We start from the raw sequence: 22,737 nt of genomic DNA, 5'->3' as shown, positions 1-22,737 counted from the left end.
GAAAAAATAATTGAAATCGGTTATGAGATTTATTTTATGCTTAATTGCAAATAATTGGAAACACCAATTAATAGTGTGACTTTTAATTATCTCCAAAAGAAACAACACACTAAAATTAAAAGAATAAAACCCCATGTGTTATTGTGGTTTTTGCATAAAGAGTTCTAATTTCTTATGCTATAAATTAACCTTTGCATAGTTAATTTGTAAAAATATAATGTAATGATAACTAAACACTCATTACAATTAAATCTTATGACTGTAGGAATGCTTCTCAATGTAACCATAGTCTTTATATAACTAATATCTATTCATCTGTATCACATACTTTTTGTTTAGTCATCCTCTCTCATTTTTTGTATTTAAATTATTTTGTATGTTTTCTATGTATAGATATTTTAGCAAATTATGTCTATATATATTCTCAACAAGTAAGTCAGCCACTATATATCTTTATCTTTTTAAGTATATATATATATATATATATATATATATATATATATATGAATGTTATTCTATTTTCAATATCCATTTTTCACCTTTTTAAGGACTGAAGTTTAAAGATTGCTTTATGGAATAAATGTGATCATTGCAGTGTGATGATTGTGGAGCACGTCAATTTGATCGGAAGTTTTCCTTCTATTTAAACCATGGATCTGGTATGTTTTGTAAAAAAAAAAATGTATGTCTAAACTACATTAGAAATAATTTGAATGTATATGACCCATGCAAAAGTTTAGAAGTTAAAGGTTATAATTTATTTTACGACATCTCTATAAGCGAACTTTAAATTGTTCTTATGTCTCATATTTTCTTATTCTTTTTTGACCAATAATACATTGAAGAGAAGTTAAATAAGCTATTTTAATATCTATCATTTAACTATATGATATTATTATATTTATAACAATTATTATTTTTTATTTATAAATATATTTTAATTATATATTTAATCAAACCCGTGCAAACGGGTTTGCCCCTGGTAATATGGAATGAGAAGATAATCAATAGTCTCCGTCACGTTCTACTGTACTCCCTCCGTCCCAAAATATAAGGGAAAATTGGTCAACCAAAATTAATGTATTTAGTCCAAATTTTTAACCAAATACATCAACTTTTTTTGACCAATTTTCTCTTATATTTTGGGACGGAGGGAGTATGTAACATTCTTAAATTTTCATCATAAATTTTTTTTAAAAAAATTCTAATAGTATTTTAAAATAAACATTTAAATAAAGATAAATAATTTTTTACCTCTGAATTTTGTAAGTTTATGTTGACTTACAAAATAATCCGAGATATGACACACAAATGTCGAACACACGCGTGACACCGAGAAACGCTAGAAAGAACCACTCACCCACAACTTGAATCAAAATAATCAAATCAAATCCTAAACTAAACCTCTTCTTCATTGACCGACCCCTCTCACTCTCCTTTAGCACACAACACAACACAACACAACATAACATAACAACCATGATGTGGGAATGGGGAGATGAACAACAACAACAACAACAACAACAATTTCACGACAACAACACTTCCCAGAAACCCGACCAAATCCCCGACCCAAATTTCTATCTCAATTTCGATTTCTTCTCCGCTCTCTCCAAACCCAAGGTTCCCAAACCCTCCATCATCTTAATTATTGTTTTCTTTTTTTATGAATGAATAATTTGTTAATTAATTTAGGTTTTGCAGGATTATTACAAGATATTGGAAGTGGATTATGATGCAACCGATGATACTATTCGCTCTAATTACATTCGTCTTGCTTTGGTGTGTTGCGTTGCGTTTTGTGTGTTCTTTCTTTTTCTTCTAACGTCTTTTTGTGATGCTTCATAATCTCTTTTTTCTATGTATCAATCAATCAATCAATGAATTTGAACACAGAAATGGCACCCGGATAAACAGAAAGACCACGATTCTGCCACGTCACGATTTCAAGATATAAACGAGGCTTATCAGGGTATTTATTTGTTTATTTATCATTTATTATGCTCTTAATTTCTACAGCAAAATTGCCTCCACTTTTCCATATAGTTTATTGTGTTTCATGCTATTATTTTGTTTATTTCAATTGATTTCATGATATTTATTTATCATTACTTATTAAAATTTCAGTTTTGATATCCATGTTGCATGTCTTTAAAAGTTTCAAAATTGTGTTGTTTGCAGTTATATTTAGAGTTCCTTTGATGTTATGATGATATAGATTATGTTTTTTGGAAGTATTGCTTGGATGGAATACTATTGTAGGTTATTTTTTCCATAATCCTCACAAGTAGAAGTAGAACTATTTATGAAGCACGGATACAGACACCAATAATAATTTGAGAAGATGTGGTGCTGTGCATGTGCAGACATCATCACGTGACACCGGGACTAGGGGTGGGCAAAAAAAACCAAAAACTGAACCGAACTGTAGAACTAAACCGAACCAAACAAAAAAAAACTGAACCATAACTAACAGTTTTAAAACTAAAATGAAACAGTTTGGTTCGGTTCATGATTATTAGTTCGGTTCGGTTATCTTAATGGTTCAGTTCTTTTTAGTCAAAAGTTAGTTATAGTTTGGTTCAGAACCATAAAACCAAACCATTTTAACAGTTTGGTTCGGTTCGGTTAAAAGACAAACGGTTCAGTTCAATTCGGCTATTATGAATTTTGAAAACAATTTGGTTCAGTTCGGTTCGGTTTTTCTTAAAAACCGAACCATGCCCACCCCTAACCGGGACATGCCTAATATGAGGAGTATTTGTGCTTCATATATAACCATCTCTATTTGAAAAATCTTGCATTCTCTGTAGTTGTGTTCTTTTGGGTCGTTCGATGCTCACTATTTTGTACCTGAGTTGCCCATGTGAGATTTGGGACGGGCTGGACTGGCCGAGGTCCACAGATCCAGGAAATTTACGATTTCCAAAATGCAGAGAATATGGATAATAATTGTATTATGTTGTGTTGAAAATTCAAACTGCCATAAAACTATTGATGCCAAAAAATAGTATTGCGGTACTAATTGTTGGGTGGTAATTGAGATGAAAAAATTGTGGTTAAGTAAACAAGGTTTCAAGCACGTGGATTTCAATTGAGCACCTGAAGCTCCAACTTGACTTGCAAATACCTTAATCCATGATTGAGTTACGAGTACATTATTGTTACAGCTTGTTTTTTCGCCCTTTCGTTTTGCATGCATTGGTTAACAACCATCCTTATTAGAGTTTGGTTGATAGTCTTTGATATGATTTCTAGCCTTTGCCATATCCAAATATGACCTGGTTAATTTTGATATAGTAACCGCACTATGTGCTGATTTGTAAAATGATGTTTGTTATCAAGGATGAATGTAAGATGTAATAATAAGAAATTAGAATTAAGACTAGATAACATAGCTGGGGGATTTCTTTTATTCAATTTTAAAGTTAAGGGGAGATGGGAGATTTACCCTTCTAAATCCATGTTTTTACAACCAGCCATATTCCCTCTTACCTAGTAAATGTTTATAGTCTATTAAGCATGTGACTGACAGTGAAGACTTTCCTTTCCAAGCTTTGAGAAGAGGGGTTGTGGTCGAGATGGCAGCTGGAAGGGTTTAGATTAGTGGTTCAATAAATATGATATTGCAGTTATAGTCTAGAATCCTCCTGATTTGTGTTGTTTGAAATTTTAATTTAGTGTTATTTGATTGTCATGCTGATTTTCTATTCTTTATTATTTGCCCCTGTCAGGTTAGTATAATCTAACCGACATGTCTTTGGCTTTATTTGGCAGTTTTGAGTGATCCAGACAAAAGGAGGGAGTACGACATAAACGGGATGCGTTACATATATGATTACAATATCATTGTAAGGAGCATTTGACTCCATCTAACAAGAAATGTGTTCCAATAGAATGTTTTATTTTTACATGAATGATTCATTCTGTTTGACTTTTTCATTTTTGTTTGTCGCAGGATTATCTTAACCGTTACAAGGGCCTTATATTAACTTGCAATGGCCTTGGCTTAAAGCATTCGATATGGTAAAGCAAATCAGAATCATGGAAATCCATTCAGTGTCTCTAGGACAGTTTTTTGAAGTACCTGGCACTGCATGCCATGCTCAGTAATGAAAATTGATGCTTAAATTGTCCTAGAGATCCAGCTTCATGATTTATGTATAAAAGAAACATAGAGAAAATGGGATTTCTAGGTCTTGTAAACGTCAAATGTTATGTCACACTCTCTGCTTGCTTTCATAATATGTGTTTATATATCTATCGCCTTTCTGTTTATCTGTTAATGAAAATTTGGTTCACTATTCTTATGTTGCCTGAAATGCTGAGATTGCAATTTGCAACCTGAGGACAATTAACAAATGCTGATGATGAGAAAGATGATCTCAGAAGACGGGTAAAACAAGGTACTGTTTGTATCTCCTTTGTAGTTAGTTTTCATGTCTTTGGTAATCCATGATGCAATAATTTCTTTTATGGATTGTTGATTTACTATTTAAAATAAATCAATAAAAGATATATATTTTAATCATAACTATTATTGATTTTATAACCTGATGGTTATTTGATAGTGGAATATCAGTGTACTCCTTGTTTGAAAGGGCACTGCTTTTCATCCCATGATTCTAAAAAACCTCATGTTTTTTAAAATGTACTTCTGCACCGTATAAATTGTTTAGACAACACAAAATTTGTATTTTTTTTTTTTTCCTCTTACCGGAGTGTACGTCCGAACTCAGATTGGGGATGGGAAATTTCCGTAAAGGTGAGCAACCTAGCTCATGTTGTTCGTATGGCTTTAGTTGACACTCCTACATTTGCATCTTTGAGATGTTGGGTTTCAAATATAACCCAAATAGTTTTTAGGCTTAAATGTATTTTTGGTCCATCTATTTTCATATTTTTGAACTTTTGTCCCCCTATTTTTTTTTTTTGACAAATGGTCCCCCTATTTCTAAAACCAGCTTTTTGGTTCAAAAGTCAACAAAAATTTGTAGTCCCCCTCCCATTTTGATCATGTGGTATTCTCATTTATGATGTGGCACTTAGGTGGCATAAATAAATTGAAAATATATTTTCCATGTCATTTTTATCATAATTAATCTTGTTATTTGTTTTATTTATAAACGAGGACTGCTATACATCACGAAGGATTTTTTAACGAGAACCAAGAATGTGCCTATTTGGATGAGTTTCTTCTTTTTTTTTAATAAAAAAATTATATATTCTGTTGTTTGATTGAAATCATGAATGGTTGGTAACATGATCGTGCTTTTCGTTATTCAACCGTTCGTAGCAATAATTATTACTCTTTATAAATTAAAAAAATTCAAAATTGATAAAAAAAAAAATTCTTCACCAAGATCCATCAACATCATAATTCATAGCTCTCTCCCTCTCCCTCCCTCCCTCCTTCGAATTGCTTTCAAGTATTGGATCGCCAAATAACCATGAATGTGTGAATTTAGAAACACATTTCAGAATATATGAATTAAATTAAGAAATAGACATGAGAACATCTAGATATATGAATTAAGAATGATATTTTCCTTACAATCATGAATTTCCCCCCAATTACTCTATAGCTTTTTCCAACTTTAGTTTCATGTGTATTAAAACCGAATAAGCCAAATAGAAGAACACATTTTTATTTTTATTTTATAAGCAAATAGAAGAACACATTTCACCAGCAATATACAATAGAAGAAGTAGAAACCAAATAGAAAAAGAGTAAGAAACAGAGAATGAAAGAAGCTCCACTCTCATGGCCTCTAATGGATAATATATCTATCCTCATTCTCCTGCACAATAGAAACAATCAATGTAAGGAAAAGGATGAGATAAACCAATAACAAAAACTTGTATGAATGGCTAAGAAATTGAAAAAACAAAAAGTTAGATGCAATTACAACCTAATTGCCTAAAAATCGTAAGAAGCTTTTTATTTTATTTTATTTTAATTTTTTTTTTTGATAAGCCGTAAGAAGCTTTTTATGTTTCAGGGTTAAAAAAGATACATTCAAGTTTAGAAACATAGGTGAAACTGAGAATGGTCAATGAGAATTGAAAGAGATAGAGTATATAAAGCAAAGCAGTTAAAGTTGAGAGAAGGAGAAATAGAAAGTCTGTATACTTCGAAGAGTAAGGGACTAAAGACATTGGGGGCACTGGCTTGCATAAATATTTGATTTTTTTTATAAGCGTGTGTTGCACTTTTACTTTCTTGATCACATTCATTTACAGTATATTCCAACATAAACTTGTTATGTGAGTTTAAAATTTGTACTCCTCTTCATCCATTCATTACACACAAGTACACAACACACATATTATACATTTTTTAAGAGAAAATTTTAGTCCGTGTAAAATTGTTAAGAGAAAATTGTTTATTTTACTTTTAAAAGTTAGGCTTAAATGCAGTTTTACCCCCCATGTTTTGAAAAATGCGAAATTTTACCCCTCCTATTTTAAAATACGGAATTTTACCCCCCTATTTTATAATTTGTTGGATTTTGCCCCCCACCAAAATTCTGCACAAAATCTGTTTCTGAGCCTCAAGTTCAAAGCTTCGCACATAACTCAATTTGAATCAATAATTCACAAAACGGATACCGAAATGACCGTAATCGAGTTAGCTTTCCACAGAATCAAACCCCACTAAATTTGGAGTTACAGAGAGAGATTAATTACCATTTTAGTGAAGGTCTGTCCAATTACTAATTCTGCAGAAATCTACTTGACATCTTCAAATTCAACATCGTCTACCGAACGCATCATAACTCCAAATTCGACGAAATTGAAATGCCAACAAGGGTAATTTCGTTATCTTTTCATTCATGTAAATAGTATTAAAAAATGAGCTACAAAGTGAGAGGCATGACGAAAATACCAGTAGTAGTTTCATACGATAATTAATTTGAACAGACCTTCACTAAAACGGTAGTTAATATCTCTCTGTAACTCCAAATTTAGCGGAGTTTGATTATGTGGAAAACTAACTCAAATTCGGTCGTTTCGGTACCAGTTTGATGAATTATTGATCCAAATTAAGTTTTGTGTGAAGCTTTGAACTTGAGGCTCAGAAGCAGATTTTGTGCAAAATTTTGATGGGGGGGCAAAATCCAACAAATTATAAAATAGGGGGGTAAAATTCCGCATTTTAAAATAGGAGGGGTAAAATTCCGTATTTTTCAAAACAGGGGGTAAAACTGCATTTAAGCCTAAAAGATATTAAAAATTAGGGAGCCCTAATATGCACCCCATGTATTTTACCTGCTATAACCAGTTTTTGGATAGTGGGGCCCGCAAGAGAGAAAATTTTAATTTTTTAAATAGAAATTAGTTGATTACGTTTTTGTCCTTTGTTGATTACCAATCTCCCTTCATTCATTTGCAAAAAAGTCATCTTTCTCATTTTTTTCAAGAAGAGCAACAACAAATCCAGACCCAAATTTTCATCATCTAATTTATAAAATATCATACCCAATTTGAAAAGTTTTACAATTGATTCCTCTAAATTGACTAGAAGAAGAACCAAATCCACCATGATAATACTCAGATAATAAATGCAGGGCACCATATATGTTCATGCTTTATTTGTCCGCTTCAAAAGTACCCGGCAAAATTTTCAATAAACAAAACCCTCTTAGGTTGGTGCATTGATATTGGCTTGAAACCTGAGAGTGTGCTCCTCTTGAGGTTTGAGGTTTGATTTTCTCTGGCGCCAATTTGGGTGGACTAATTTAACTTCTTAAAAAAAAAAAATCCAATAAACAAAAAAATAAGTGACCACCATGTGAAATTGCTCACGAGCTTCGAAATTGACATACAGCTTTGTGATGTGATAAACATACTAAAAGTATATATTTCTTATTGAAAACACCATGTTTATTGTAGCTCATATGAATAAGAAGATAGAATTATTTGATTAATATATTCACTTTTTTTTTTTTGGTAGTAATATTCACTTTTTTTTTATTTGGTACTTAAAAACGATTAAGCCACCAGTTACAACGTGTATCTCTTAGTAATCAAATTCTGAGATAACGATTAAGGCGTCAATAAAACCAAATTAAGCCACCAGTTACTAATTTGATTACTATCGATATTAATTTTAAAATATAGCGACGGCTTAATTTCAGAATTATTTGATTACCATATTTTATTACTACAATATTTTAAACTTATATCCGACCCACTCACTACCCACTGCATCTTGCTCAAAAGTGCATCTCAATCCACCCAAAGACCTCCCCTTCATATATCCAACAACAACAACAACAACAACAAATCAATTTTTATTCATAAATTTCACTCAAATTAATATCGGGAATTGACCCCTTCTTTTACTATATGTTCACTGTTCACTGGAGGTCACTTCCTCCACTGTATATATTTGATCAGTCTTAGATCTGTGTTAGAACTTTATCTATAATTAAGATTAGTATAAAATGGAGACACTTGTTGTTGTAGCTCAACATAGGAACCAATACTATAGTAGATTTAAAGCACAAGATCATCATGGTGGATTTGGTTATTCTTCATCTTTTAGTCAATTTACAGGAATCAATTGTAGAACTTTTCAAACTGGGTCTGATATTTTATAAATTGGGTGATGAAAAATCTGGGTTTGAATTTGGGTCTGAATTTGTCGTTGTTCTTGGAAAAGAACAGAAAGATGACTTTTCAAATGAATGAACGAAGGAAAGAGATATCGAGAATCAACTAGGACAAAAATGTAATCAATCAATTTTCATTTAAAAATTTAGATTTTTCTCTCTTGCGGGCCCCACTGTCCAAAAAATGGTGCAACATGGTATTGCTATAGCAGGTAAAGTAGAAGGGTGACCGGTGGGAAATGGATTTCCTGCTATTACAGCAGGACGCTGTAATAGCTAGGGACTGTCCGATCATAATCGTGTGGTTGTGATTGTTTTGAGTAATTTTGTAAATGAATTGTTCTGATCCGTCCGATCTGATAATGGATGGTTGAGATGCAAAACAGCGTGAAACTGTGTGATTCTCAACAGCAGGGAATCCAGATCCGCACCGGTGCACCTAAAAAAAGGGTGCATATTAGGAGCTCGCTAAAAAGTAATTTTTCTAATGTAAAATTTACTTTCTTTTTTTTTTGCTTCCTTAGTTAGTGTTTTGGAGATATAAGTCAATATGACTCTTTCAAAAATTCAATTAAGCTATGTTTCAACGTTTGATAATATAAATAAACTAGCTTATAGTTTATTGAGCTAGTTTGCGTAAAAAAAAAATTATTGGACTAGCTTATAGATCTTTTAAAAAACTAAGATGTGTTTAACATGTTGTGTATCTATTATATTTACTTATAGAGTTATCTTTGATACTATTTGTGACAACTGCAACTATTAAAAAAGTTTTATCTGCTATGAATCTTATCAAGATTGCGAAATTGCATGAGAGATCAATAGTTAATTACAAGGTTGTCATAATCGAGTTTTTACGTCAACTCATTTAGTCTAGGTAGAATCGAAACGTAAACTCGACTCGTAAATTGATAGAGTTTATGTCATATATATATGTGATATTAAGAATTTTATTTTTTAGTCTAGAAATTTTAGTGTGGTGAATATTAATTAAAGAAAATATTCAACTAAAAAATCTATTTTAAATATTAGATAATTCATTCAATTGATTTTCTCTTATTTCTTATTTTCCCTCCATTTTCTACTATAAGTGAAAATTCACTTTTAGAATAATCGATGTGTTGATATATAATATGGGTCATGCTAAACAGTGCCCCCGGGGCACTTGTTAAGCATACCTAAAAAGGAAATAAAAAATAAAATTTATATTGAAAAGACAACTTTTTATACTTTTGAGACATTGAATGCACACATTTCGAGATAAAATTTCTATTTTAACATGCTTAACTAGTGCCCCGGGGGCACTGTTTAGCATTTTCCATATAATATATACCATATACATTAATGGTTATTCATTGAACCTAATAAGAAAGAAACGAATGAAGTATACTGTTATAAAAAGTAAGTGTCAAAAATTGCTACTCCTCTAATTATTAACGTGTACTATTGTTAAAAACAAATAGCTAGAGTCTTTTGAGATTTTGAATCATCCAAGTAGATAGAAACATGTGAATTTAAATGATTTTATTGTAAGTGAAAACGTACGAGTTTAGATGATTTTACCGATTTTACAAAGAGTAAAATCATGTAAAATCGCTTTGATTTGTGATTTCACTCCAAACTAATTTAGCTTTGATTTAACAAGCAAGTCATACATAAAAACGTAGAATCGACAGAGTTTGCGTTTGAAAACGATATTTTAACAACCTTGGTTAAATAATTTAGTTTTTTTTTTTTTTTGACATTATAGATGGATATATTGTTTAGTTAAATAGTAATGAAACATTGCTTAGTTACTTATATATTAGGGTTAGTGATGGTGGTTCGAGAATCACGTTTGAAAATCTATGTAATCGATAGGAATTGGAGAATGAGAATCAACGTTTGAAAATCTATGTAATTGGAGAGAAAGAATTGTCTTAAATTTAAATTTTAGCTTCTTTTTATTATAGGAACAAATGGAGTAATTGTTTATTGTTAGAGGTGAACTTGCGCTTTTCTAATATTTACTAGAAGAAAGGCAATTATTGTGCAGATAGATTTGCAAACCATGGTCAATCTATTGATGATTTTTGTGGCGGGATAGCATTTCTTCTTGTATTATTGATATGTTATGTCTCTTTTGTTATCGTTTTGATTAGATACTTAAACTCTCTTGTATAACCCTCCACCTATGTTGCATGGGTACTCCATTTTAGACAAAGTACCGGTACCGAGTACCGGTACGCGTATGATACTCTCCCGGTACGCACCGACGCCGTACCTATTTTTCTTTTTTCTTTTTTGCATTGGGTACACGCGTGGTACACATGTGGTACGCGCGTGGTACACCAATCCAAAAAAAACATGACTTTTTTTTCCTCCTTTTTCTTTTTCTTTTATTAGTTTTTTTTATAGGAAGATTTAGGTTTTTTTATTTGTTTATAATATAAAAGTAGCAACTACGGCTAAAAAACAATAACAAAGTAGCCGCTGAAATTATTCACTCATTCATTTAAAAGGAATAGGCTCAATTCAAAGAGAGATGAAGATCTAGTTTTTATTCATACCAATCTTCGTCTTCTCTCGAGGAAGAGAAATAGTATACTTATAATGAAAGTAGTTTTTATTCATACTAATCTTCGTCTTCTCTCGAGGAAGAAAAATAGTAATACTTATAATGAAAGTGCAACAAAAATGTGGGATATTCGTATAGATGAATGAGATTTATTTAATATATAGTTGATATTCTTGAAATTGTTAGTCTTTCTCTCGGTGAACCTAACTAGAGGTCGCTCTTTTTAGTGATGATGGAGAGGGAAACGACTCTTTTTGAGCTAATTGTTTTTTAATTTTATATTTTGATGTTTCGAACAATTTAAATTACTTTTAAATGTGGTGTGATATTTTTTATGTTTAATTATTTGTTTTAACAATATAATTCTATTATTTAATATACATAATTATATTAAAAAAAATAGGGACGTACCCGTACCATAGTTTTTCTAAAAATGACGTACCCCGTACCGGTACCCGTATCAGATACCGGTACCGTACCCGCACCCGGACAACATAGCCCTCCACTTGTACATTGTTTATTTCTTCTTATACATGGAGAGAGATCAAATTACACCGGTGTAACATTTGAGTAATGTTACACCGCTCAATAATGCTTTAACGAATACAAATTTTACAAAATTCACCGTTGGATTGAAAGTTTGTATCATATAGATCATCTATGTTAAGTTTTATAAAAATCTAATATCGTTTGATATGTTATTGAGATAGATCAATCTTAACGGTATTCAATAAAAACACATAAACCGTTAATCTTGATTGGTCTCAAAAGTATATCAAACGATTTTAGATTTTTCTAAAATTTAACATAGATGATCTATATGATATAAACTTTCAATCCAACGGTGGATTTTGCAAAATTTGTATTCGTTAAAGTGTTATTGAGCGGTGTAACATTACTCAAATGTTACACCGGTGTAGTTTGATCTCTCCCATATATATATATATAGGCAAAGTCTATGGTGCACAAATGTCTTAAGTTGTGCACCATGCACAAGTCACCAAAACACACTATAACGAATATAAATTTTACAAAATCCACCGTTGGATAGAAAATTTATATCGTATAGATCATCCATAAATTTTTTTAAAAAAATTGAAAATCATTTGATATGTTATTGAGACCCGTCAAAATTAACGGTTTATGGATTTTTATTTAATACCATTAATCTTGATGGGTCTCAATAACATATCAAATGATTTTCAAAAAAAATTTAAAAATTTATGGATGATCTAAACGATATAAACTTTCCATCCAACGATGAATTTTGTAAAATTCGTATTCGTTATAAAAATATCGAAAACTTGTGCACCATGCACCACTTAATCAAGTGGTGCATGTTAGACAAAGCCATATATATATATATATATATTGAGCTATAAGTATAGGATGAGAATGTTTAGAGATGTCCAGATGTTTACTATTTTCATGATTAATGCTCTTAATTTAGTCTAAAATCTAGACAGTTACTCGGTCAAAGTGTTCATTGAATTGCTGACAATCATAATGTGTAGAAAAATCAAGATCCTTACTATATTGACAGAACAATAATAGTGTATTTATTTGTGAACTTTTATCAAAAACTGTGAAAAATGTTTAAAAAACTAATGGAAATGAAATAAAGACAATGACATTCATATAGTAAATCCAAAACTTATGAATGTACCTTTGACCGTGCCCCTTATTATTTTTGTATTTCTTTTAATTTCTATTTTAACCCCCACTTAATAATAGAACATAAGTTACTACAACAATCCTATTTCTTATTTTCCCTCTTTGCTAAGAGATCTATAAAAAATTTAATAGCCAAAATATGTTGATTTTGTTCTATAAAATCCCTCATCTTTTATTCTAATTTTTTTCCCCCAGTCTATTTTCTCGCTTCCTTGATTGGTATAGTCCAAAAAAAAAATTTATATGTTAGGTTTCTGGCGTTTAGCTTGAGGACTATTGTGTGCAGAATTTGCTTGTGTTGAAGTAGTAGCATTTTTGTTGTTGTCATCATCACTTTTGTAGTTGAGGCACATATCTTCCAACACATCTATTGGATTTTGAGACACATGAGAGAAATATTCAGAAGAAGCATTTGCAACATTTGTTGTATCTTTTGCAGAATCAGTACTACTAGATGATAGCTGTTGAATCATTTCAATACACTTCATTACTTTCTCCTGCCAAATGTAGATAGAAATCAATTAAACCATGACACAAATTAATTTTAAGCATATTGCGAAAATCCTCCCGAACTTGTAAAGGGCACTGTCGATTTAATATCTGAAATGATTGAGATTTCGAAATAGTTAAAGAAAAGAAAATTTCCCTATCACATTAGATCTTTTAGGATTACCAATTTATTCTCTGAAATTGAGACTAATGTGATCGAGAAGTTTCAATTTCAAACATGTAAATAGATGTGCATTAAACCATGTGGTAAATTAATCTCAAGTAAATCGCCAAAATTGATCTAAATTTGTAGGGCGCTTTCAAAATGATATTTAAAAATGATTTTTTTTTTAATGACATTAGTTGTTGAAGGACAAATTTGGAGACTAATATGATTTTATCTAAATTTTAAGATTTTGAATGACTATTTTAGAATATTAATCATTTCAAATTTTAAATTGATAGAGTTCCTTACAATTTCGTGAATTGTAGAGTATGGTCAAGTTAAAGTTTGAAAATATAATATTCTAAAATAGTTGATATAAAATGATTATAGATCATATTATCTATTGATCAATTTGGTCTCTATGTTTGATTGTCCGACATTGAATAATGTGATTAAAGTTCATAGACCCTTTTGAAATTTTGTAAATTTAAAAGCTAATAATGTACCCAACCCATATAATTTCAAAAACTAAATAGGTGATTCACTAAATTCATTGCATTTGAACAAATACAAGTAAGTAAATTATAAAATAGCCAAAGTCGATCAGTCCATAAGAACCTGAATTTGAATTATGACTGCAACAACCGTTGTTCAAATTTACTTTGTGACTGAACTCAGAATAATTAGGAGGGGTTAACCAATTTTTTCTTTATAAAAAATATCATGCTAATAAGAAAAACCATCATTTATTTATTATTGAACCATCATTGAAGATTTGAAGTCCTAGAGTCGATCTTCATTGCAACATTGTAAACAAAAAAAACATCATTGATTCATTAGTACCTTTTCTACGTATTCAATCAGAAGAGAAACTGCTCTCTCAGTTTGGTTTTCACCCTTCACAGATAATGTCACTGCAACAGCCGCTGCAATTTCAGATGGTCTGAATTGAATGAAGTCAATTCCTGCATTGGATTCCAAAACCCTTCATATTAGCATATCTCATTCTTTCCTATCATAGTTATTATTAGAGTTCGCATTTTATATTTAGGGGCCGAGGTTCAAACCCCGGACACCCTACATATCCACCTTAATGGTGGAATTTCTAGCCACTAGACTATCTGACAAAAAAAAAAAAAGTTAGGAAGAAAAATACAAACAAGTATACCTCTTGCAGTACTCTGTATGAGTTGGAAAGATTGCAACACTGAATCTCCTATTGGACCTTGATCACCATTAACCTTGTTAAGGAAATAGTCAATGTAAGAGAAAGGTGTAATTCCTTGCATTCTCCACTTCAACGTGCTTAGCACCATAAGCTCCATCTTCAGCATTGTTTTGTTATCAAATAAATACTTCTTTTCTTCCATCTGCAAGGAAATAAGTTATCACCACCTCACATGTAAAATTGAAAACAAAATTGACTTAGTATCAATGAATCACAGACATAGATAATAGATATTAGACATGACATTGATACCGACACACAACACCATAATATATTGAATTTAATCATATATGTCGGTGTTATGTGAGCACCAAAAACCAACACGTCGAACATCTAAACCATACGTGTAAAAGCTTAATATATTCAAAGCCATTAGGTTTTGGTCTAGTGATGAGGAATTTGGGTAGTACGATATTGGTCATGGGTTCGATCCCTAGTTCATTGTAAACAAAAAAAAAAACTTAGTATATTCAAACCATGTTTTTTAAAGAGTGACTATGATTACATCAAAGTCTTTTATGTGTATGTTAGAGCAACACAACTACAACCTATGAAGCATTAATAAGACACAAGTCGATTCCACACGATACTTGTGCAGTGTTAGACACTAGATACAACATTGACACATCAACACTACATGTGTCAGTATTCCGAATCAAATACTAGAAATACCTTCTAAATGAAATGTCAGTGTTACATAGATTGCGATTTAAAACATTTTCAAGCTATCACAAGCATAAAATAAAAATAATATACCTGCATATCAACCGTTGGAGGAACTACAGTTTCGTCGATTTTAGCTGCCAGATACAAGCAACCCACAGCCAAGAGTTGAATTGACCAAGTTCTTTCCTTCTGAGATAACAAAGATTCAGATCAAAAAAGTAGTTGCAAACAACAAAAGCACCTTTTTTTTTCTTCACTTAATCGATTGACTTACCAGAATTTCAACTACAGAAAGGAAGCGATCCATGAAGCTTACAGCTAGGTACAAACAGAGAGGTCCAAAGCCAAAATGCACTCCAACCTATAAAACCGATCGATATATTAGTTTCAATCCTACAAAAATGAAATGGCTTAGAACATGTTATTACAACATACAATAAACTACAAATATGCATGAAATTTAAGAATTAAATAAATAACCTAATAAATATAGGACAAATCAGTTGTAAAACAAAAATACCTTTCAAGTTTAAAAGCAAACATTATGATTATAAAAAGTTCCCATGTCAAGATTAAAGAAAATCAATTCACATAACATTTGACACTAGCAATTAACAACTAGCAAGTAGGAAAAAAAATCTTGACCCCACCTTTTCAATCCAATCAACGGCCTCCATTCTGTCCTGCAAATCCAAATCCCCATATTTCAGCCTATTGACATAATCACTAGCAGGCAAATGATGGCATTCATTTGCAACCAAGTCCTTCAAACTCTCATCACTCAGCAATGGTGGTGGAACCAACGCAAAAATTGGTTCATTGAATTGCTGAGTTGAGTCATCAAATTGTGTAATTTGATTGAGGTATGGATCACATTCATCTTTCCAAGATTCATCAAACATCTCAAATGAATTTGGACCTCCAAAATCATTTTCATCAAAAATGCTACTATCTTCTTGACAAAACAGACTTGCAAAATCAAAACTTGGTGGTGCCATTTCAATAACACAAAAAACAAAAACAAAAGTTCACTGAAATGAAATTAAAAAAATAAAAAAATAAAAAAGAGAGAGAGAGAACAAAGAACTCTATGAAATAAGAACAAAACACTATATAGTTTCAAGTAGTTCTTTGTTGTATTTATATATATGTGTGTGTCCCTTATCTTATTGCTATGACCTCTCCTAAGATTATCTGTAGGAGAGGAAGGTCTTATGAAGAATAAACAACTAACTTTTTCTAAGTTAAACTGAGAGAGAGAGACAGTCTTTAGTAGAAGGGATTGAGCGCCAAATTCATAGAGAGAGAGAGAGAGAGAGAGAGAGAGAGAGAGAGAGTCGTAGGAACATTGTCTTTTCTTACTTCTTACTTCTTAATTTTTCATTTTTTTTTATTCATATTATTATTGTTTTGGAATTGACTCAATTTTAGTATTATTCCCATGGTTAATTTAGTGTCATTGTAAATTATTTCATAAATTAGGAAATTCTGCTAATAAATGGAATAATATAATAATTTTCTTAAAAAGTACCAATTTTAAAAAGTTATATTCATTAATTATTGTTTTATTTTACATACTCACAATTGGTTGTCAGCCATTTTCATAAATGTATATCATTTGGTAGGGACGTTGCATTTTATATGTAGGGTCAGAGTTCGAACCCCAAATATCTTATTTATCTACTTTAAGAGTGAAATTTCTAACAACTATGTTACTTGACTAAAAAAGGAAAAAGAGTATAATGAATATGAGAATGACGCATAAAATATGATTAATTTGGAGATAGAGTTTGAATAAAATGTTTGATAAATACAATTCAAATGGTAAAAACTTGTGAGAACATATATGATACTAAGATGCAATTTCATCTCTAAAGTGAATAAGTGAAGTCTTCAGGGTTCGAACCCCAACCCATACATAAAAAATGCTATGTTCCTACCATTCGAGCAAAACTCACGGGAACAACTCGCACATTTTAAATATGCACCATTGTATTCATTGAAACAAAAAAGAATTATAACTTGTTTGTATTTGAAAACATGGGGTCCGCAAAATTTAAGTACAAAACAGTACTTGACAAACGTTTAAGATATTACACAAATTTTGTGTTGTACAATGTGTGAAGGACAAAATGTTATTTTTGTATTTTAAATAATCTATCTAGAGGACAAAAAGTTGTCATGTGATTCATTGGAGGACAATAATTTCAGTTTTTGTCTTCTTCCTTGACCCTTGGTTTGTCTTGTACCATAAACATTTTTAAAAGGGTAAATAGGGTTTTACCCCCCTGCAAAATGGGCGAATTTTGCATTACCCCCCTGCAAATTTTTTTTTTGTGATTACCCCCTGTAATATAAAGATTCATTCAATTACCCCCCTAATTCGCCAACTAGACATGGAATCTTTTTTTTTATGATGTGGCATGCATATGTGGATTTTCTTAGAATTTTATTTATTTTTATTATTATAATTATTCCAAATCATTGTTATTTAAAATAAAAAAATAATAAAAAACTCTTCATCTCAAATCCCACAAATTTTTTTTTCCAAAAAACAACCTTCATATCAAATCTCAGGAAGCAACTTTCATCTCAAATCCCTAAATCAGAAAAAAAAATAAAAAATCATCAAATCCACAATTCCTCCAATTTAAACTCTTCCTCCATAACCACCACCACCAACAACAACCCTAACATAATCAACTCCTTCATCCCTCTCCTTTCTGGTCTCTACCTCTCACGTGTTCATTCCTTTGATCTTGGTGAAGGATATGAGTTGGATTAACAATTACAAGTTCAAGAAAAATAACAACAACACATGTTCTCCAAACATCATTAATTCTGATTTAATTTTAATTTTTTGGAAAATCAACAAACAACAAAATTCAGATCTGAAAATCGGCGAAAATTAGTGAGAGTGATGCTGCAAGGAAGAGAGATGCAATTGGTGGGAAAAAAAGATGGACGACGACGGTGGTGGTGGCTGGTGGTGGAGTACGAACTGTGAGATTTTATGTTTTGAGAAATTTATGAATTTTTTCGGTTACAAAATGAATTCCCAGGAATATAATATTGGAAACATTAATTCCTGTGTTTGGTAGATGAAATTCACAAAATATTCCCAGCAATGAATTTTTCCTGGGAAATTAAAATACCCACATTCACATGCATGCTATTCCTAAGGAAAAAGGATTGGAATGTTTTGTTTCCAGGGGTTATAATGTAATGCAATTGAGCATAATCATAACCCACGTTGTGGGTGGGTTTTATAAATTTAAAAATTAAATAAAAAATATTTCCAGGAGTTTTAATCGTTAACCAAACCTTTTTTATTAAAATTCCTTGGAATAAAGTTCCGGTTATCTGTTTGGTAACACAAATAAGCTAGCTTATAGCTTATTATATGAGCTTATAAGCTTGTTTCAAAAAATTAGAGGTGTTTGGTAACAAGCTTTTTGTACTAGCTTATAGCTTTTTTTCAGATGCTATTTCAAGTAGCATTTGAGCTTATAGCTTATAGCTTTTTACACTTTATTCCATTTTTACCCTTTAATTTAATAACTACCCACTCTAAAAAATAAACTACCCACTATCAATTATGTAATTTTATATTTAATAACCACTTTAAAAGCTAATTTTACCAAACACTTTAATTTCAATAAGCTAGCTTTTCAGCTATCAGCTATAAGCTAGCTTTTCAGCTATCAGCTAGCTTATCAGCTATCAGCTAGCTTATAGCTTATTTTTACCAAACGGACCCTATGTTCCTAGGAAAACTAATCATGAGAAACATTTTTGCATCCATGAAACAAACACATCCTTATGGTTTTGGATTTATGGGTTTGAGATTGAATTGATGAGATGAAATTTAAGATTGAAGATGAAGTTTGTTGTTGTTGTTTTGATTTTTTTTTTTTATTGAATGAAAGAATGGGTTGTTGTTGTTTGTTCTTCCCATGAGAGTGGTGAAGATTGTTGATGTTTCTTGCTGGTGAAGATTGTTGTTGTTTCTTGCTGTTTGTTTTTCCCCTTTTTTGTTTTTTATTTTTTATTTTTTTAAATGACATAGCTCAATATGTGACAAAATAAAAATTAAATAAATAAAAACAGTAAAAAAAGTCATGTGTAAAAAAAAAAAGCCACGCATGGTTGCCATGTCAGCAAAATTAAGATTCCAAATCCAAGTTGTCAATTCAGGGGGGTAAAACAAAGAATCTTAATATTACGAGGGGGGAATCACAACTTTTTATTTTACAGGGGGTAATGCAAAATTCTCCTATTTTGCAGGGGGGTAAAACCCTATTTACCCTTTTTAAAATTAAACATGGTACAACTAAAGTTATTCTGTCTTGTCCCTTATTTTTTAGCTGATCAAACACACACTTATTAAAATATATATTTTCGTCAAATTCTGGATGGAGTTTTGGTAGTGAATGAACTGATTGATCTTGCCAAGAGAAGAAAAGACAACTGTTTATTATTGAAGGTAGATTTTGAGAGGGCGTACGATACGGTTAATTGGAATTTTTTGGAGTATATGATGCGGAGAATGGGATTTGCGCAGAGGTGGCTGAAGTGGATGAGAGCCTGTATTTTTACTAGTTCAATGTCTGTGCTTGTAAATGGTAGTCCTACGGTGGATTTTGTTGTTGGTAAAGGGCTGAGACAAGGGGATCCGTTATCTCCCTTTCTTTTCTTGATAGTTGCAGAAGGTCTCACTCGCTTAATGCAGAAGGCTGTTGACAATGGCAATTATCATGGTTTTCAAGTTCATGATGACTTACAGTTTCACACTCTTCAATTTGCAGATGACACCGTTCTAGTAGGTGAAGGGAAGTGGGAGAATTTGTGGTCGCTTAAAACTGTGTTGAGAAGTTTCGAATTAGTATCGGGACTGAAGGTTAATTTTTACAAAAGTAAACTCTATGGCATTAATCTTGATGATAATTTTTTGTCCGCGGCGTCCTCCTTTTTACACTGTGAAGTAGAATCGATCCCTTTTCGTTTTCTAGGAATTCCAGTTGGAGCTAACCCAAGGAGAAAGGTCACTTGGAATCCTATAGTGGAAGCTATGAAGAAAAGACTTAATACTTGGAGTGGTCGAAATTTATCTTTTGGCGGAAGAGTTACACTCATTAATTCGGTACTCTCTAGTCTCCCATTATATTTTTTCTCTTTTTTCAAGGTACCGGTGTGTGTGTTACAAGAATTGATTACTATCCAAAGGAGATTTCTTTGGGGAGGATGTTCTGATATTAAGAAGATTTGTTGGGTTAGTTGGGACACAATTTGCCTTCCAAAAGATAAAGGTGGTTTGGGTATAAAGAATCTAAATTATTTCAACCAAGCTTTACTTTGTAAATGGAAGTGGAGAGGTTTGTGTGATCATAATACCTTATGGACCAAACTTTTAGAGCATAGATATGGGAGCTTGGCTGATAATTTTTTGCACTCTAATCTTAGCAATGTCAAAGGTCAATCTTTGTGGTGGCGTGATATTATGAAGATTGGGGGTATTGAGAATGATGCATGGTTCAGGACTAATGTGAGCAATGACGCAGATAACAGACGATGGGAGCTTACTCAATCAGGTATTTTTTCGGTGAATTCGACTTATGAGTTCCTTCACTCTCGCGAAGTTGTTGTGGCTATTGATGAAAATGTAGTGAAAGCTTTACAACAATTATGGTTAAATGATGTTCCATCCAAAGTAAGCATTTTTGGATGGAGGTTATTATTATCAAGACTTCCAACTCGAATGGCCTTGGCAAGAAAATCTATCCTTGTTAATCCGCATGAGCTATGTTGCATTTTTTGTTTTGAAGAACAAGAGGAATTATCTCATGTGCTTTTTAATTGCTCTTTTTCTCAAAAGTTGTGGAAGCGGATTTTTAAATGGATGAATGTGGATTTCATCTCTTTTGATGACGGGTGGAATCATTTTTCCTCTTTTGGAGCTTTATTGAAAAATAAGAAATATGAAAAAGCTCGTCACGTTATTTGGTTGGCCACCACTTGGTGTATATGGCGTGCGCGTAACAATGTGGTTTTTAGAGGAGAAGCTATTAATTGGAAAGCCTTAGAAGACAAGATTATTTATATTTCATGGTTTTGGTTTATAGGTAAAATAGCTAGTAAGTCTTCTTGTGTTTTTTCAGATTGGTGTAAGGATCCTTTAAATTGCATTATTAGCATGTAATGGTTGATTTAAGAATTGTAAGGGTTGGGTACCCCTTGTACTCCTTATAATTCAATATTTGCTTATCAAAAAAAAAAAAAATATTTTGGTTAATGTGGGAATCAAAATAGACCAAATGGATTATAATATTTTGATGCGTGCACTTGTGTTATCATTGGTCGGATATTATATACGATTCTAAATTAAATTCTAATTACTTATTTAAGGAATTTGTTATATGTTAATTAATTGTTATACCATAATGATATTTATTTCTTCTTTTAGTTCTTAATTAATAAAACTAAAAATGTCTATTCTTTAATGATGAAAACAAAAAAGGACTAACTAATTGTGTTTAATATTGTCCCATAAGTCCTAGCTCAACTGGCAAAAATGCTGAAATTGTTAGGCTGGACGTCGTGGCCCAGGTTCGAACCCGGGATCTCACAATTATATGTGAGTTTAATTTTAGAGGATTATCACTTCATCTAAGACAAAAAAAAAAATTGTGTTTGGTCTAGTAGTGAGGGATTTGAGTAGTATGCATGAACCAACTAAAAACATTAAGGTGTAAATTAGAAATGCGCACATTTTCTAATAGGACAAAAAAAATCTTGATATTTACTTATTTAACACTAGGAAATTTGGGTTAGTTAGGTAAAATTTATTAAATGATATGCATCCATTTGCTAATTTGCACCCAAACAATTATAAATACATACAACCATAATAAACATAAGACAACCTATGAAATCTAAAAAAGACGACTTGAGAAAATATATACAATCCAATTTTATTTTTTTTAACAAAAAAACTATTTTCTAATTTTATGTAAGTCTTGCATGCGTAAAAAAATAATTATGTAAGCTTATCCTATTTGGATTCACGTGAACTACACTTTATTTTATTTTTCATGCTCCAATTTATTTTTTTTATACATGCTTCTTGCCTCTACTCACCTTACAACAAAAAACGATGAATTTTTCATGCTCCAGTTTATTTAAAAAATAAAAAAAAATGATGAAACAAGTTTCTTGACAGAGAAACTATGCAAATTGGAAAAAATTGTTTAAACATGTTGTTTATTTAGGTTGCACATATTTATAATTATGTGGGTGTAAATTAGCAAATGAGTGTACAACATTTAATAAAAGTTACCTA

The 22,737-nt window shown here is 31.4% G+C and overlaps 2 protein-coding genes across 2 annotated transcripts; one reads left to right on the top strand and one right to left on the bottom strand.

Moving 5' to 3' along the window:
- The first annotated feature begins 1,329 nt into the window (after nucleotides 1–1,329).
- Nucleotides 1,330–4,480, top strand: LOC123920092 (chaperone protein DnaJ). Its single transcript, XM_045972225.1, has 5 exons — nucleotides 1,330–1,623; nucleotides 1,705–1,782; nucleotides 1,897–1,972; nucleotides 3,778–3,851; nucleotides 3,959–4,480. The coding sequence occupies exons 1-5, from the start codon at nucleotides 1,480–1,482 to the stop codon at nucleotides 4,028–4,030; spliced, it is 444 nt and encodes a 147-aa protein (XP_045828181.1). The 5' UTR covers nucleotides 1,330–1,479; the 3' UTR covers nucleotides 4,031–4,480.
- Nucleotides 4,481–13,088: 8,608 nt separating this feature from the next.
- Nucleotides 13,089–16,396, bottom strand: LOC123922384 (cyclin-D4-2-like). Its single transcript, XM_045975105.1, has 6 exons — nucleotides 16,049–16,396; nucleotides 15,673–15,759; nucleotides 15,489–15,587; nucleotides 14,673–14,874; nucleotides 14,348–14,469; nucleotides 13,089–13,346 (listed from the first exon to the last, which is right to left on the bottom strand). Exons 1-6 carry the CDS (start codon nucleotides 16,394–16,396, stop codon nucleotides 13,089–13,091), a joined length of 1,116 nt encoding a protein of 371 aa, XP_045831061.1.
- Between the last annotated feature and the right edge of the window lie 6,341 nt (nucleotides 16,397–22,737).

This window comes from Trifolium pratense, linkage group LG4 (genome assembly GCF_020283565.1).
Source record: "Trifolium pratense cultivar HEN17-A07 linkage group LG4, ARS_RC_1.1, whole genome shotgun sequence".
NCBI classification, from domain to species: domain Eukaryota; kingdom Viridiplantae; phylum Streptophyta; class Magnoliopsida; order Fabales; family Fabaceae; genus Trifolium; species Trifolium pratense.
The sequence above is the reverse complement of the archived record's forward strand: the minus strand, read 5'-3'. Positions and strand labels throughout refer to the sequence as shown.

Coding starts and splice junctions, on each gene's coding strand:
- LOC123920092 (XM_045972225.1), top strand. CDS start 1,480: ATGATGTGGGAATGGGGAGATGAACAACAACAACAACAACAACAACAA. Junction 1,624..1,704: donor CCGCTCTCTCCAAACCCAAG/GTTCCCAAACCC, acceptor TAGGTTTTGCAG/GATTATTACAAGATATTGGA. Junction 1,973..3,777: donor TATAAACGAGGCTTATCAGG/GTATTTATTTGT, acceptor TTTATTTGGCAG/TTTTGAGTGATCCAGACAAA.
- LOC123922384 (XM_045975105.1), bottom strand. CDS start 16,396: ATGGCACCACCAAGTTTTGATTTTGCAAGTCTGTTTTGTCAAGAAGAT. Junction 15,588..15,672: donor TTTCTGTAGTTGAAATTCTG/GTAAGTCAATCG, acceptor TTGTTATCTCAG/AAGGAAAGAACTTGGTCAAT. Junction 14,470..14,672: donor CATACAGAGTACTGCAAGAG/GTATACTTGTTT, acceptor AATCCAATGCAG/GAATTGACTTCATTCAATTC.